Source organism: Chamaea fasciata, unplaced genomic scaffold (assembly GCF_029207755.1).
Source record: "Chamaea fasciata isolate MVZ Bird 193981 ecotype frontalis unplaced genomic scaffold, bChaFas1.0.hap1 SCAF_2, whole genome shotgun sequence".
NCBI classification, from domain to species: domain Eukaryota; kingdom Metazoa; phylum Chordata; class Aves; order Passeriformes; family Sylviidae; genus Chamaea; species Chamaea fasciata.
In genome coordinates this window covers 4,667,421-4,682,366 of record NW_027094087.1, presented here as the reverse complement: position 1 = coordinate 4,682,366, position 14,946 = coordinate 4,667,421, and the positions used below count along the sequence as shown (strand labels likewise).

Genomic DNA, 14,946 nt, shown 5'->3' with positions numbered 1-14,946 from the left:
CAAAATAAGGTAGAAAACAAATCTTTTTATTTGGAACAAAATGAATCACGGGGAAAGGAAAAAGAAAAAAAAAAAAACCACCAAAAAAAGAATAATAGCTGGGCACAAACACATAGAGTTAAAGGAAGAGCACAGGCTGCATCCCTTCTCTCCTGACCTCCCAGTAACAGAAATTCTTGCCCTGTTGCTGAATGGCACTTTCAAAGGTAAAGGACAGAAAACCAGCCATGGTACAATCTGTCTCACAAAGACCTCTCACATCTCTATGGGAAAAATCCTTCCAGGGCTGGGATCATAACAGTGGTGGTGTTCACAGCTGCTGGGCATCCCCAGCCCTCCCAGGGCAGACAGCAGGAAGGCAGCCCTAGGATAAGCTAGAGCTGGGATGCCCCGGCCCAGCAGGACAAGGCTGGCCCAGCTCTCTCACCTCAGCACTGAAACATTGCTGTCTTCTCCAGTGCAGCTCAGAGCACTGCTCAGCCTTTGAAGCATGTGCTGGAGTCGACTGTCCCCTCCTGCCCCTGCCAGAAAGTGCAGAAGTGAAGCAATGCTGACTATGTCCCCCCATTTTGGTGACACTGGCCCGGTGACGTTCACCCAGCATCGCTGCTTCTGCGCTGCCAGCCCAAGCACTCTGTGTCACCTTTCTGTCGTTCAACTCACAGCCTTTGAGGAATGTTTATACTGAAAAAAGTTAGAACAGCACCGTAAGGAAAAGAATCATCACCTCCCTCTTACCGTGGGAAATCTGGTTCCTACGGCAGACAGGCTGAATCACCACCAACACAGCACACAAGGTCCAAACATCTTCTAAAGAGAGTCACAGGACAAGGAAACAACGAGAACAATCACCTATGGCTGAGTGTCACTGATGCAGAGCCTTGGCAAGAACACAGAGATGAAGGAGTCCCAGGTAAGCGTGCAGCCATCCCGCCAGCTCCCTGGCCTGGGAGAGAAGCTTTCAGTTTAGTCTGGATTCTGCTGGGGTGCTCGCAGCCCTCGTTGGATGGCATTCACCAGGCATAGCTTAAATCCATTTCCAAGGGATTCACAGTGTCAGCACAATATAAAACAGGGACGAAATGACAACGGAGGAGAAGAATGCAGTACACACCTCCCCATCCCTTTCGGTCCCAGTCTGTACCATCTCTGCTTTTACTACCATGCCTTTCTAGCCCAGCAGGCCAATTTAACACTAACAACCGATTTAACACCACACTCTGACTAGTTAAATTGTCTTAGACAGAAAATACCTTGCTCTGGCAGCACATCCTGCAGCACTCCCTGCAGCCTGACAGCCCTGCACTCCCTGGCAGCTTTGCTGGGACTCAGCTTACCTGCTGCCTAAGACAGAGCCCCTGCCTTCTCCTCACCACATCCTTCTTCCCTGCAGGTCTACCCCAGCTGCTCCACAGACACACCTCCCCTGAGCAAAACAGGATGTGAGCAGCAGTAAGACTTACCTAAGAGATTCTATAAATTGCTGCTGTCTGTGCAAATAACACAGTCCCGAAGAAGCCTACATGCACAGGCAGATGGCCAGCTTCATCAGCTTGCAGTAGCTAAACTATTACACTAAAGGCACTAATGCTTGCATTGATTAACAACCTCAGCATTAAAATCAAGGTTTCTGTCCAAAATTGCAGCCCCAAGCCCCAGCCCCCCTCCCGCTGCAAGCAAGCAAGCGAGTGACAGTGCTGGCTTAGCTCAGGGGCAGCCAAAGCAGTCGGGTTGTGGTGAAAGGTAACCTGTACCCTCTGTCCTTTGGGGCACCAAGAGGTGAGCAAAGCCAGCACCACCCCAGCTCTGCACACAGCATCTGCAAGTCAAATTTCAAGCCCCCACCACTGCTCCTGCTCCAGGCAGCAAGAGGTGAGGGCCAAATCACAGGGTCTGGAGCTCAGAGGAGCGACTCAGATAAGCACCCAGGGCAGCAGGTACTGAGCTGAGACCTCCTTTGAGTTTCCTTGGCAGGGCCCATAAAAAAAATGCCCTGAATTCTCCCAAGAAGAAGCTTTCTCAGGAAATTTCTGGCAAGTCCTTGGTTTCTGCCTGGGACTGGCAGGCCACCTCAACCTGCCTGTAGTGCCTGCCCCTGGCTGACAAGCCATGGGGTGGGCAGGGAGCAGGAGGAGCCGCCCGCCTGTCTCATTCCAGGCTGTCCCCTGGGGCTCCTGAGTTGTGCCGCAGCTCTGTTATCAGCCAAAGCATCAAAGAGCTGCCCACTTCTGTTTGTTAGTGAACCTGTCAGGCCACTTGTGTGCTTTTCTCTGTATTTTCTTTTTTCTATTTAAATGAGGTCAGAAGGTCTGACACCTCACCGTTTTTTCCCCTGCTTAGATTTTCCAGACACAGTGAGACTATGGGATGCAAAGGACAAGTGTCACAGGCTTCAGGGTGGAACTGCAAGCACGGGAGATCAGTCATCAGTTGGATCCGGGAAACAGTCTGAGGCATCTTCCTGGCTTTCCATGTCAACTATGACCTCAGGATCCCGCATTTCCTCAGCTTCTAGCTGCACTGGCAAGTTTTCTTCTGCCAGTGGCTGGGGCTCAACGCCTTGGCCAATCTGGGCAGCATCTGGAAAAGGGAGAAATGGTTTTTAAGTGCCCACACTGTGGCTCACCCTCTTGGAAATTCTCCCCCTGGTCCCTAATGCTGCAGGCTGCCTAATCCGCTCCGTCCCCTCGCCCCAGGCATCTGCAAGTCAAATTTCAATTTTCTCTGTAACTACTCATTCACTGAGCTATCCATCATGCCTTAGGGCACTTTGGTACTGAAGCTATCTGGCTCCTCAGTACCAAAGTACTTTAGTACTGTTAGTACCAAACCTTCAGTACCAAAACACTCAAGCCAAATCTATCCACTTACATCTGAATAATTAAAGCTGGCTAATAGCACACATTTAGTTCTCACCTACTTTCCACATGCATCGCTGCTTTTTATAAATTGTAAAAAATCTAAATATGGGCTACTTTTTTATACTCAAACTTATGATGTTTGAATTTTTTATTAAAAACTCTACACTTGAAGTATATTAATACTAAACAATGACCTGAAAGGGGTTTTTTCCTCTTTCTTGCTCTCTGTTCATGAGTAGCATTTAATATTTTGAAAGCAGAGCAAAGAGCATCCAAGGTTAGACAGAAAGCAGAGCAGAGCTACTACAGGAGGCTCTCCACAGTACAGTGAAGGACACCAGAAATGCAGTGCTGAGACCAGGCTGTGACCTATGTAATGTTGCTCCAGTTCATGATGTCTCTGCTAAACCTGCTTCAGCTGATGATGGTGCATTACTAGGCAAGGCGTTGCCAGCATTTGTGTTCGGGAAGCAAAAGCAAGGGAAGCATAATGCAAAAAAGTGGAGTATTAATATCAAGCACTTACAGAACAGGACATTTCAGAAGGGTTTTTATCATAGCACTCTCTTGACCACATTGTGCTAAAGCTGTGGGGGTTTATGCTCGATCTCTTTGAAGAATTTAAATATTTAAATATTAATTTATTATTTAATATAAATTAAAAGAATTTAATATTTAAATATTTAAAATAAGAATTTGAAGAATTCTTAAATTCTTCTCTTTGAAGATTTAAATATGTGACCATATTCCCACTCCAGCCTCAATTTAAGAAAATACACAAGCCTCTGGCTTTGATGAGATTTAGCTCTATTTACAGGTTCCTGCTGATGACGTCCTGAAGATGACTGCTTACAAAAACAATGCCAATTTTTATAAAGTGTTACTGATGAGAAGGGGAGGGGGGTGAGAAAATAGCAGGAAAATGCTGAGTTTTGAGGGGGGTTGCTGTTTTTGCGGTACGTGTCTTAGCACAGGAGATACTGGAACAGCCAGCCTGCAGCCTGCTGGCAGCACCCTCTGTGGGATGCTTGTGGGATGGCTGCCTCTACCTCTCATGAGTAAAGGTCCTGAAAAACGCCCTGCTGCAGCTCCCGGAGAAGGTGCAGCACCTTCCCTGTGCTGGCGTGTCCCAGGCCCCTCTCTGCTGTCACCTCCACCCCCACCAGCCACACACAGACACTGTGTCCCTCCTAAACAAGGTGTCTGTCCGACTGGACTCACCAGGCTTCGGAGGACGGTCAGTTTGGGCAGCTTGAGCCTCGACACGGTCTCCATTGGGGGGGCTCTTCATGCCTTCACCGGACACCACTGACATGGTTAATCCGTCATCCTTCTCCTCCTCTGTGAAAGCAAACCCAGAGATTTGGAGGAAGAGGCCTCCCACAGCCCCAGCCTCGGCAGGTGAGCTGTGAGGACAGACCCCCAAGGTGTGTTTGCGTCCCCTCCTGAGGCGGCGCTGGCCCCGCTCCCGGAGCAGACAGATGCCGAGCACGAAGGGTCACTGCCAGCCTGCCAGAGACCCGCCTGGCCATGCTGGCGGCAGCACAGCTTGAGCTGGCACGGGCAGATTGCTCTCAGGGACTTGTGCTGACAGAGGATTGCCATCAGAGACCTTGAGGTCATTTCGGGATCACACGTGAATGAGGTTCAGTTTTATTGCCCACAGGAACGGTTTTGGTCTGGGTTTTTCTTCTGGCCAGCAGCACAGTGTGAGGGCACAAGTGTGAGGTGAATAAAGGAAAAGCGAGGCTTCACTCAAGACCCTGCTAGCTATAGAAGCTGCCTATCAGCAAGCAGACTCCTGCTCCAGCAGGTCAAGGGAGGACAGGCTGGAGGACAAGCAGCCACCCAGCTGAGACCAGGTTACTCTAAGGCCATGTCAACCCCGACCTGCACAAACACAGTCCTCTCCAAAATTAAGCACAGGGAGGTCACAGCATTCCCCACTCACCTGAAGGCACTGGGATGAACTTGTGTCTCCTCTTCATGCAGCAACATATGGCTGCCGGCAAAGCCACCACCAGGATAAGCACCCCCGCTGCACACCCTGCCAGGATGTAAATGAACCCCGGGTACTGCAGCAGGTCTGCAAGAAGGACACAGCGCTGTTAGGTACCATGGTGGACAAACTCCTTTCTCCCAGAGGGAGAAACGCTGCAGCCAGATTAGAGCTTGTTGACATCACTGTTGCTTTGCTTTGGATCAGGGCAGCTGCGAACCGTGGCACTTGGTGATTTATGTCACATCGTTTAATTATGGCACGGAATTTTTCATTAAGAGAAGAGGCCCGTGCGCCTAAGCTGCGTGCTTTCGCTTCCGCCTGCTCTGATCACTGACATCTAAGGTAATCCGTAAGATTTAATCGAATTTAACAGCGAAGGTGGTGGTTTGAAAGACACTGCATTTCAGCAAGTTGTATGAAAACGGGCAGCTGAGGAGGGAGACCTAAGGCAGCACCTCCTGCTGAAGGAAAAGCTGCAGAGTGCCAATCAGAGCTGGTATCAGAGAATCCGCTTAGGACCGTCATGTCCTAAGAGCAAGTCTCAGAGCCTGCACTGCCTCAGGCACCAAAGACTGTGGCCATTCGAGCTGTCGGAAAAAAAAGAAAAAAATCCTTCCCCGGCTCGGCTGCTGCTCGGGGGAGGATTCCGCTCCGTTCCCCTGCCCGGCCGGGAGCGTGCGGAACACGCGGCGGGAGGGAGGGCTGCAGATGGCCGAGCAGAAGGGCAGCACAGGGCACTGGTAATTCTCACCCGGCTCAGCAGCCCTTGCTCAGGGTGGCTGTGACGGGGCAGACCCGCAGGTTCGCTGCTGCTGAGCAGGCAGCTGGTAGAGGGCATCGCAGACTTGCACAAGAGAGACCCATCCAGGCTTGCTCCTTCACTGAGATAATCTGCTCCAGCTTGGGGCAGCCTCTAGGAAAACTCTCCTTGCCGTATACAAAAAAACCCAACCCATACAGCTCCACTTTAACTGCAACATAAATTCCTTAAAACTCCTTAGGTAAGCCTATGCCATCCCTTTCTGAATAATTTAACTCCTTTTCAGCAGCACACACGCCTGCACAGCACGGCAGCAACCAACAAGCTCATTTGGAGCTTATTTTCAAGCCCTCAAAAGCACTAATTGCTCCGTATCTCCAGAGACCAGGAAGAATTTAAAATGTTCCAGCATATACTACGCACCATCACACTCCACCTACTCACCAAGACAGTAAAAACAACTGCACACAGGTGCTCGTGGTATTTTCAGAGTGCTTGTTCCAGTCTTTCTAAGAACAATTATCAAGTTCAAAAAAAAAAAACAAAACCCCACATTCAAAATGAAAAACTTTCAGCAACTCAGAAATAATTTCCCTAATTATTTTAGTTGCTGAAAGCTTAGAGAATATTGCCGAAAGTATAAGTACAAGTTGGAAATTCTTTTCCTGAATCTTTTTTCTAAAAAAATTGACACTTGTTAATAAGGTCTTTTCGATATAGAATATTGTGCTAAAAATAAGCAATGAACAAGCAATTAATCAAAATAATTATTTTATATATGTTGATTTCTTAACTTCTGAAGCTAGTGTGTTCAGAGCCCTGTGTTGTCTGGGAAGTTTACGGCATCTCTGCCAAATTGTTTTTTGGTAATAATCATTCAAATTATTTTCATCAGCCAACAGGTTGCCCAAATGGATGTTTTTACATAGATCCTATGCCTACAGTGGGAAAACTAAAATGAGCCCTTTGCCTGGAGCAAATAATAACCCACAAAAATAATTAGTTAACCTTCAATTAAATTAAATGAACCCATTTCCCTCTTCAAATAATTTTACTGATATCCAGAATTGCTTTAATCCACTTTTTACAAATGTGGTTGTATTTGGTGACTAAAAAGTGGAATCGCTGCCATTTTCTTTCTTTCAGACCCTTCCAAATATGTGTTTATGTGCATGTCCATCCCTAAAGAGATATCACTAAATTCCCTCATGAGTTTTCCAAGATGAAATGGGGAACAGATATCGCACCCGGGGGACTGGGCAGCCACCCAGGATCAACCATGGAATCTGTCAGCACTTGTGTGATTTATCACAGGGCTTGGATGTTCACATCCTTGCTCCCCAGTGCCTCAGCCAACCTGGGTCTGACTACACTGAACAGCCTCCAAACAATTTTACTGGGTGAAATTCAGATCCCTTCTCCACAGCCACAAATGGCAAATCTGCACAGATTGGCCAGTGGAGCCAGCAGGACCAGGCACGGACAGCCCCCAGCATTCCTGCTGAACGCCACCACACTGCACACAGGCTCCAGGTCAGGAGCAGTGCTTTCACACCAACTGCATGCCAACTACAGAAGAAAAAAACAGTATCTGCCGTGGACCTGGAGTGTCCCAGATAATTTCTAAAACGCTACAGGACAGTTTCTCTAGTGGCAAAAGTTATTAAATTAATTACAGCAAAATTTTTCCAAAACCTTATGGTTAAGTTATGCCTGTAGCTTTGATAACCATTTTTGCTGCCAGAGAGAAGAATCTTCATTACTGGAGGTGCAAATTAAATGATACCCAAGGATCCAGATTTCTGTCTCATTAAACTCTGGCCTTATTCAAGCAGAATACTCAGCATTTATGAATAGTTTGCAAATGGATAAAGTCCCAGCCTTCTCACAGACTTACATGTCTGAATAAGGATATGGAGGGGAAAAACCCTACATTCCATAAGTAAATGACTTGTGTCTTTACCCACAGCTGATGGATGAGGCTGATGGAGAGGCATTTGCACAGAGCAGAAAATCTTTTGTGCTTCTGGCCTAGATAAGGGGAAAAGAGATGAGGCAAAACACCTCAACTGTGTCCAGCAGCAACAGGGGTGAACTACTGGAAGAATTTTTATGGGGATGCACAGAAACTGGAAGGCATCTGGGTCGTGGATGTACGCCAAAGTAGGAAGCAGCTTGTGTTTCTAAAGCAACATGGAGTACCAGTGCACAGGAGGGTGCAAATCTCCAGCACCAAAAGGTAGGAAAAGAGACAGATGGAGATCCATCCTTGCTGCAGAGCTGGGTAAAAGGACCTCGTCAACAAAGTTATCCCATCTGTGGTTGTAGGCTGTGTCAGTCCAAGGCACAAGAGGGAGAAGGAAATCAAGGGGTCACTTTCTAAAGGCAGAATTTGGTAACCCTGGAAGGGAGATGCCAGAGGACAGAAGAGTTTGAGATTTTGAGGACACCAAAAACCCCTCAGTTTGCTGCTGCAAGAGACCAAAAGAAGATTTTCTGGAGATGCTGTTACTCACCGTAGCTGCAAGACAGAGTAATGGGCCTGGTCCTCGTGACAGTGTTCCCCTTCAAAACTTCACATACAAACTCCCCAGGCTCAGTTTTGTCCAGGTGAACCTTCTTCCCAGCATCCTTGATGCAAGCCCCCTCAGCTTTCAGGTGGGTGCCATTCAGCAGCCACCGAAAGACCAGGATCTCATTGCTGGCCACATTGCAGGACAACTCTGCAGTTCCGTCAGGGAAGCACTGGATGCCAATGGTCGGCTCTGGTCACACACAGCATGGGGCAATGGGAACAGGGAGGAAAGAGAGAGGTGAGGAGAGGATTCAGCAGTGAACACGAGCTGAACAGAAGCTTCCCTTACCAGCAATCCCAGTAATATCACATTTACTCTACCGAGGGAGCACAGAAACAAGTAACTGGACTCTTGAGTGCCTGCACTCTGCCCTGACATGCTTAACAGTGCCCACCCCAATGCTGCTACTGACCTTTGGTCCCTGTTTTGGGGATGCCACCAAAATCTGGCATCTTTTCATTTTCCTAACTGACATTGAAAAAAAAATTTAAAAATAAAAGCCCATGATCTGAGAGGGTGGTGGAAAGATCCAAAGCATGTGCCAGCCAGAGCCCTCCTCTGTAATAAGCAGATAATCGTAGCTTTGGAGGGGTCTCAGCCCTCCCCTCCACTAGAGGTTTGTCCTTTTGCTGTCACTCTGCCCCTTCTTCCATTTTAGAGAGGAACTGGTGCAAATCATGGCCAGCATGGGTACAAACACCTGCAGTTAGATATGATACCCAGATTAGGACATTTTAAAATGAATCAATGAATCACTGCTCTTGCTACATTTCCCTGAATTTCTCACTTTCAGTCTACTACAAGGAGCAAACCTATTTCCTACATTGCCACTTTGTAAATGCAAACTAGATAGAGAACTGGTATTGTTTTTTGACAAGAGAATATACACTAAGAACATCCATCCATGAAAATAAGCTCAGAAATCACTTTCTTGTGCTAGGACATGATCTTCAGTTAAAATTCCCTGCCTCCAGGAACATGTTGGCTGTGGAAGTTTTTCCCCTGCCTTAGGGGTGACAACAGAACAGAAGGAGGAGGCGAATGTTTCCAAAGTAAATCCACTGAAATGGAGGTTAAATCCAGGACACTTCTGCAGTCTTTGACTACTTCCAGTCTAAGCCCCTGTTCTTCATACCAAGGAGTCACATCTTTGACCTACTGTGCACAGCAGTTCCGCCTGTTTGCACCCAAAAGGTGCAAGGGTTCATTTGTCTTCACTGAGACCAGTTTGCTCAGACATTTTCATTACAGTTTCGTGCACTTCAATTTATCTTGGAAGCCTGTGTAAGTGAAAGCCCTGCAAAAGGAGCGGCGGTGCTGAGGACCACAGCAACGCTCTCTGTCTGCCTGGAGCACTGCTCAGCAGGAGGACAAACCTTCCTAAGCCTTCTCCATATTAACCCAAGCAGTGAGCTGGATCCTGTACAGAAGTGACTTTGGTTCTGTTTTTGCTGCCTGCAGATGGATGAGCAGGCATACAAAAGGGATCAGGAGTTCTGAGGCCACAGGGGAGAGGAGGGAGACTGGCATGGCTCCCAGAGGCACCTATAGCTCCTGCAAGCTCAAGCAGTTTCTTTGGAAAAATCTCAAGGCATCAGACTTCCAACCAGGTTCACAAGTCCAAAAGCTTTTCATTACTAAGAAGGCCACTTACCAAACACTTCCAGTGTAAAATTTCTGGCGGTGTTCTGAAAAACAAATCCGTATTTTCCTTCATCGTCTTTCTCCACACTCCTCAGCACCAGGGAGCCATTCTCTAAGTTCAGCCATCTACTGGCAGAAGTGCCACACTTGGCCAACAAAGTATCATCTAGGACAGTTGTTGAGCATTTCTTATCCTCCTTGCTCATGCTGGAGAAGTTCTGCAGGCTTTGAATTTCCAAAGAAAAGACTGCTGAGTCGCCGCTGAGCGCACCAGTCCAGATGGCAGAGCCTGAAAGGAGAGCAAGCTTGCCATGTCCATCCATCCCCTCCTGGCTGCCTCCCAGGAAGGAAAATGCCCAGGTGAGACATAAGATGGACAGACTCAACCCTAGGGACAAGTTGGATCACCAGTAACTGAAAATCAGAGGAGTGGGGAGTGGGACACCTTCTATAAGGTCCAACCTCCCCCACCTCAACAGCACAGGAATGGCGTGCACACCATGCACACAGGGAAACAAAAAGCTGAACAGCTGGTCTTTTCTTCCCCTAAACTTGAGATGACCATCTACCAGCCCCCTGTCAGAGATGAGAGACTGTGCAAAGAAAGGTCCTCAGGGCATCAGTGCCATGGACCTTGCACAGAGGATAGCAGAAACAACAGCTGCAGGTGCACAGCTGCTTTCACCCAAAGAGTAAAGTCACAGTTTTAACTTGACCAGGGCTTACAGTACACTTGCACATTACTAAGTTAAATCAGAGATGGGTAAATGGCAGGGTGACAGTAGCTTGGGAACTAACCCAAGGTCACACTGAGTGTTGGGAGCTGGACCACGTCGCTCTCCAGCCAGCGCTCTGTGTGCAAGGACTTTACATTCCCCTCTGAAAAGCTTCTACAGATGCAGGACACTCAGAAAGCACAATATTGTTAGTTATTGCCCATTCACTCAAAAAATAATCTGTCTTACTTTGGTCTGACTTCCCCTTTCATGAATTAGCAGCTACACTATTTGATGTCGCCCCAAACCTGGTTGAGTCCTTAAAAGATCTCGGAGCAAAATTAGGGTGTCTGCTCATCTAGGCAAATCTGTGCCAACCCCATAAAGAAAAATCCTACTTACCTTGAGTAACAGTTATGGTCACCAGCAAGCAGAGCAGAGTAAAAGGAGAGCCGAGATCCATTTCAAAGAGCTCCTTGCATCATATGCTGAGGAGACGATCTGGCTACAGAGCTCAGTGAATATAGTGTTCGGGAAATGATGTCAGAAGCAAGAGTGGAAAAAAAAAAAAAGAAAAAAAAAAAGAAAAGCAACTCCATAGTGGACAGATTGAATGATGTTTCAAAATAGACCTGCAAGGTTTTGGGTGACTGAACTCAGGCTGAGCCAATGCAAGCCACAACGTGCTCTGCAAAGTCCTGCAGCTCAAAGGTAGCTGCAAGTGTGAGAATAGGGCTGAGAGGTGAGGGGACACAAAAATATCTCCTGGCCAGCTCACCCCATTTAGGAAGAAGCTAATGCCAAGAGCAGGCAAAGGAGAAACACCTGTTTCTTTCATCCTTTTCTAGTTTATCAAAGTACAGCATCCCCACCCAGGGAGGAGAAATTAGTCCAGTCAGATAAAGCGCTGCACATGAAAACCAGCTGATTTTCTGAAATACTAAAAATGATCACTCCTTGACATCTCACCAGCAGGAAGGAGGTGTGGGACTAGACTCTCCCTCTGTTCCCAAAGGCTGTGTTGCCAGTGTGAACTTTGCCAGGTTCTTTTAGTGACTGAGTGGTACCTGACATGCAGGAATGGCTCCATACAGCCACCCCAGGCAAAGAGTAAAGCTCATGGGAAGTAAAGTTGCACTGTAAAACTAAACTGAATGTCACCCAAAAGCCACCCCAGCTCTGTTTGGAGTGCAAACCTCAGAGGTGAGACTGAAAAGCCAATCCTGAAGAAACACTGTGAACCAGTTATCTAGAGAGCCAAGTGGGGCCAGATACTTTGCACTTTTTGAGATGGCTTGAAGCACACTGGGCGTTGCACCGAGTGCCGAGGTGGGTTACACAAACAACACAGCAGGAACTGTCTGGCTCACTGGAGGAAGTAAACTGGTACAGCATTAGAGTCAACATCTGGATGCTTTCAGATGCTTAGCAGATGTGCTGGGGAATAACTACAACAGCTGGGTTCAGGATGCAGCTGGGAACCCTATATTTTGGGCTCTTTCTCTGGACAGATGTGGGCACAGCCCCTTAAGGAAGCTCCATGCTGGGGATTCACGTGTACACACACATTTCTGAGAAGTGGGTAAAACCCTTGCATTGCGGTCTGCACTATTTTTCAAACAATCCGGCTATGCTTGAAAAATTCAACATTTCAGCCCCTGGTTTGGCCACTCTGACTTCTTCTCAATGACAATTGCATCTCACCTCCTGCTCCCAGTGTCCCAGACTTACAAATTTGGTTCAAGGCTATCACAGCGATATGCTGTCTTTATCATATGTGCATAGGACAGGCCTAAATTGATCTAAGATGAGACAGAAATAGACTTCTCTGAGAAAAGCAGTGAAGTGAGTCTTCAGACACTCGCAGCAGTGCAGAGGAAGGGAGAGAGAAAAAAGTATTTACAGTAAGAAACACTTTCGTTTCCTTCTGTGCTGCTGAAATAACATGAAGAAAATCTCTCTCAAATGCCACTGCAAGACTGGGGCTAACCATCTGCCTCGGATGTGCACATTCAACTTCATTTCTCCTTCATGCTTGAAGGGCAAGCTGGTGGAGGTTGGGGTTGCAGTGCTGTGGTGGAGACACGAGACAGAACAGACAGCACGTGCAGGGTCGCTTGCAAACAGCACCCCAAAATGTCCAGAATCTCAGCAGAACAAGATGTAAAAAGGGTCTGCATAAAGACTAATCCAGGAAAAGTTCACCTTCTCCTCCATCCAATGAGAGCAGAGCCCATTTACACATTTGCAGTAAAATCCAAGAAAAATACGGCCTTTCTGCTGCCGCTCTGCTGTTCCAGAAGTGACTCTGCACGGCTGTGACATTGCGGTGTCCTGTATTTCGTCTCCCTCTCACTGACTCCAGGGCAAATGAGTACATTTATGAGTTCAATATTCCTGCCTGCAAGTGCCCCATACATCATACAGTATATGAAGTCCCATTAGGCTTCTTCTGTCCCTCACATCCTCACTAGCTAAAAAAAAAAAAAAAAAAAAAAACAACGCAAAAGGAATCACAGCCAGGATAAAGATGACAGCACATACACAATCTGTGTTGTCATCAATTAGCAGCCTCTTTTAAGAGCATCGCTCTCAAATTTCACATGTAATGAAACTGTTAGATGAGATCTGGCATTAATTTCTAGCATTGGCTAATGAGTGCTTGCAGCACCCTTGGCTAAGCAGAGAATTCAGTTCCCCTTTTTATATAAAGACGCAGAGTTTTGTGTGATTACTGCAGACAAAAAACACCTTGTAAGGCTTAACAGAAATCACAAGTAGAAAAAGGGGGGAGGGAAGGTGGACCAAATGAAAAACCCAAGCATTCGTAGTTGGAAAGTGAACTAAAACCTTTTTTACTTGGTGAGCTGCAAGCTCACAGTGTCATTTTGCCCCTTCACGCTGAAGACATCATGAAAGGGGAATGAAGATTCATTCCATAGATGGCATAAGGCCTTGATGGAGCATGGGAGATGGGAAAACCTGAGCTAGCAAGGAAAGCAGGAAATAACCCGTGAAATATTGTGGAGAAATCTGTGCATATCAACTCTGCACATCTCCCTTTCCACAGGCTGGCAGGCATAAGCAGCACACCTATTTTTACTGTCCTTAATGGGTGCCAGGGCTCACTGGGGAAACACACAGGCCCAGATTCACCCAGAGGTAGCCAAGAGAGTAAAACCAGAAACTCAACACGTGCATTTTCTTTAAAATGGGCTTTGAGTGGCTCACAGGAGAGTTTCACTGTGCAGCCACAAGGCAGCAATGGGGCACACACCTGAAAAATGCTTCCGTGTGGGACAGCAGGAGCCCAGAGATTGATGAAGATTCCTATTAATATGAGCTCTTTCTTTGTTACATTAAACTAGCCCAAGAGCTATGCTTATCTTCAAGATCTTTCTTGATCATAGCAATAGAGAAAGCAAGCAAAAATAAAAGCAAGTGCTAATGTCAGAGCCCCAACTACAGATGATATCTCCATGATGGGGACATTTAAAGAAACCCACAAGTTTAAAAAAAGGCACGTGGCAGAAACGTGCTGAGATCAGAAACTGCTACAGAAAGGCTCCAGACCTAATCATGGACAAGGTACATGTGGTTTTCTCCATCCTGGAGTATCTCTGGGAAAGGCACAGCCCAACACTAGCAAGAGTCAGGGCCAATAGGAATGCACTCTCTTCTTCAGAGCACCCAAGGGTATTTTCAGCTTTCTCTTGCTAAGAGATGGAAAGAGCATCCAACATCCTATAAACACATACAGTTCCTCTGACATGGCTCTCCCAGCGTGGCCCACGATGACAAGTGAAAAAGAAGAGCCCATATATGGGAAAAACTGCTAGAAATGACACGATTTATATTTAGCTGCGTGCAGAGTGATACGCTTTGCATTTGCTTGAAAAAAGAAAGAGAAAAAACAAAACCAAATGGTTTATTACTGCAGAGCTATTCAGACATATGGGTTCAATCTTGTCACTACATGAACAAAGCTTAACTGAAGGAGCACGTTCCTCTTCCTCCTTGCTTTGTCTTGCCTCATTTTGAGGGGAGAGCAGACTTTGCTAAACCCCAACTTGGAAGGTGAACTTGGGAAATTTCACTAACATTGCCACCTTCAAACTAATCATATAAGCATTATTTGCAGAGGCAAAGAGATTTCACAGGTTAAAATTCTCTGCAGGATTCGCTGAAGAGTGTCTCAGCATTACATCTGCTGTAGTTAGGAGAAGGTTAATGCCAGGCTCATTTAAAAAAATGTTCAAATACGGTGCAGAATGGGGACAAAAGCCACCTGAACAGCTTTACAACCACAAGTTTGCAGGCGGTTGTGACAGGGATTCCTTGTGTGTCACACTCTAACACATGAATAACCTAATGTGACAGTCAGAAG

The 14,946-nt window shown here is 46.9% G+C and overlaps 1 protein-coding gene across 4 annotated transcripts; it reads right to left on the bottom strand.

Moving 5' to 3' along the window:
* Positions 1–5: 5 nt before the first annotated feature.
* On the bottom strand, positions 6–11,033 carry LOC136304618 (uncharacterized). 4 transcript variants are annotated; one of them, XM_066208116.1, is made up of 8 exons: positions 10,962–11,033; positions 9,854–10,132; positions 8,140–8,388; positions 4,813–4,947; positions 4,083–4,202; positions 1,254–2,580; positions 853–1,026; positions 6–684 (listed from the first exon to the last, which is right to left on the bottom strand). In XM_066208116.1, the coding sequence occupies exons 1-6, from the start codon at positions 11,020–11,022 to the stop codon at positions 2,420–2,422; spliced, it is 1,005 nt and encodes a 334-aa protein (XP_066064213.1). In that variant the 5' UTR covers positions 11,023–11,033; the 3' UTR covers positions 6–684; positions 853–1,026; positions 1,254–2,419. The 4 variants fall into 4 exon arrangements, with proteins under 4 accessions (XP_066064213.1, XP_066064228.1, XP_066064223.1 ...); XM_066208131.1 differs by having other exon boundaries at positions 853–946; XM_066208126.1 differs by having other exon boundaries at positions 1,338–2,580.
* Positions 11,034–14,946: the final 3,913 nt, after the last annotated feature.

What these genes read in the sequence shown, in the direction of transcription:
- LOC136304618 (XM_066208109.1), bottom strand. Translation starts at nt 11,022, where the DNA reads ATGGATCTCGGCTCTCCTTTTACTCTGCTCTGCTTGCTGGTGACCATA. An exon ending in TACTCTGTCTTGCAGCTACG is followed by an intron (nt 4,948 to 8,139) that starts GTGAGTAACAGC and finishes TCCTTCTTGCAG; the next exon opens with ACCTGCTGCAGTACCCGGGG. An exon ending in TGACCGTCCTCCGAAGCCTG is followed by an intron (nt 2,581 to 4,082) that starts GTGAGTCCAGTC and finishes TCCCTTTTCCAG; the next exon opens with ATGCTGCCCAGATTGGCCAA.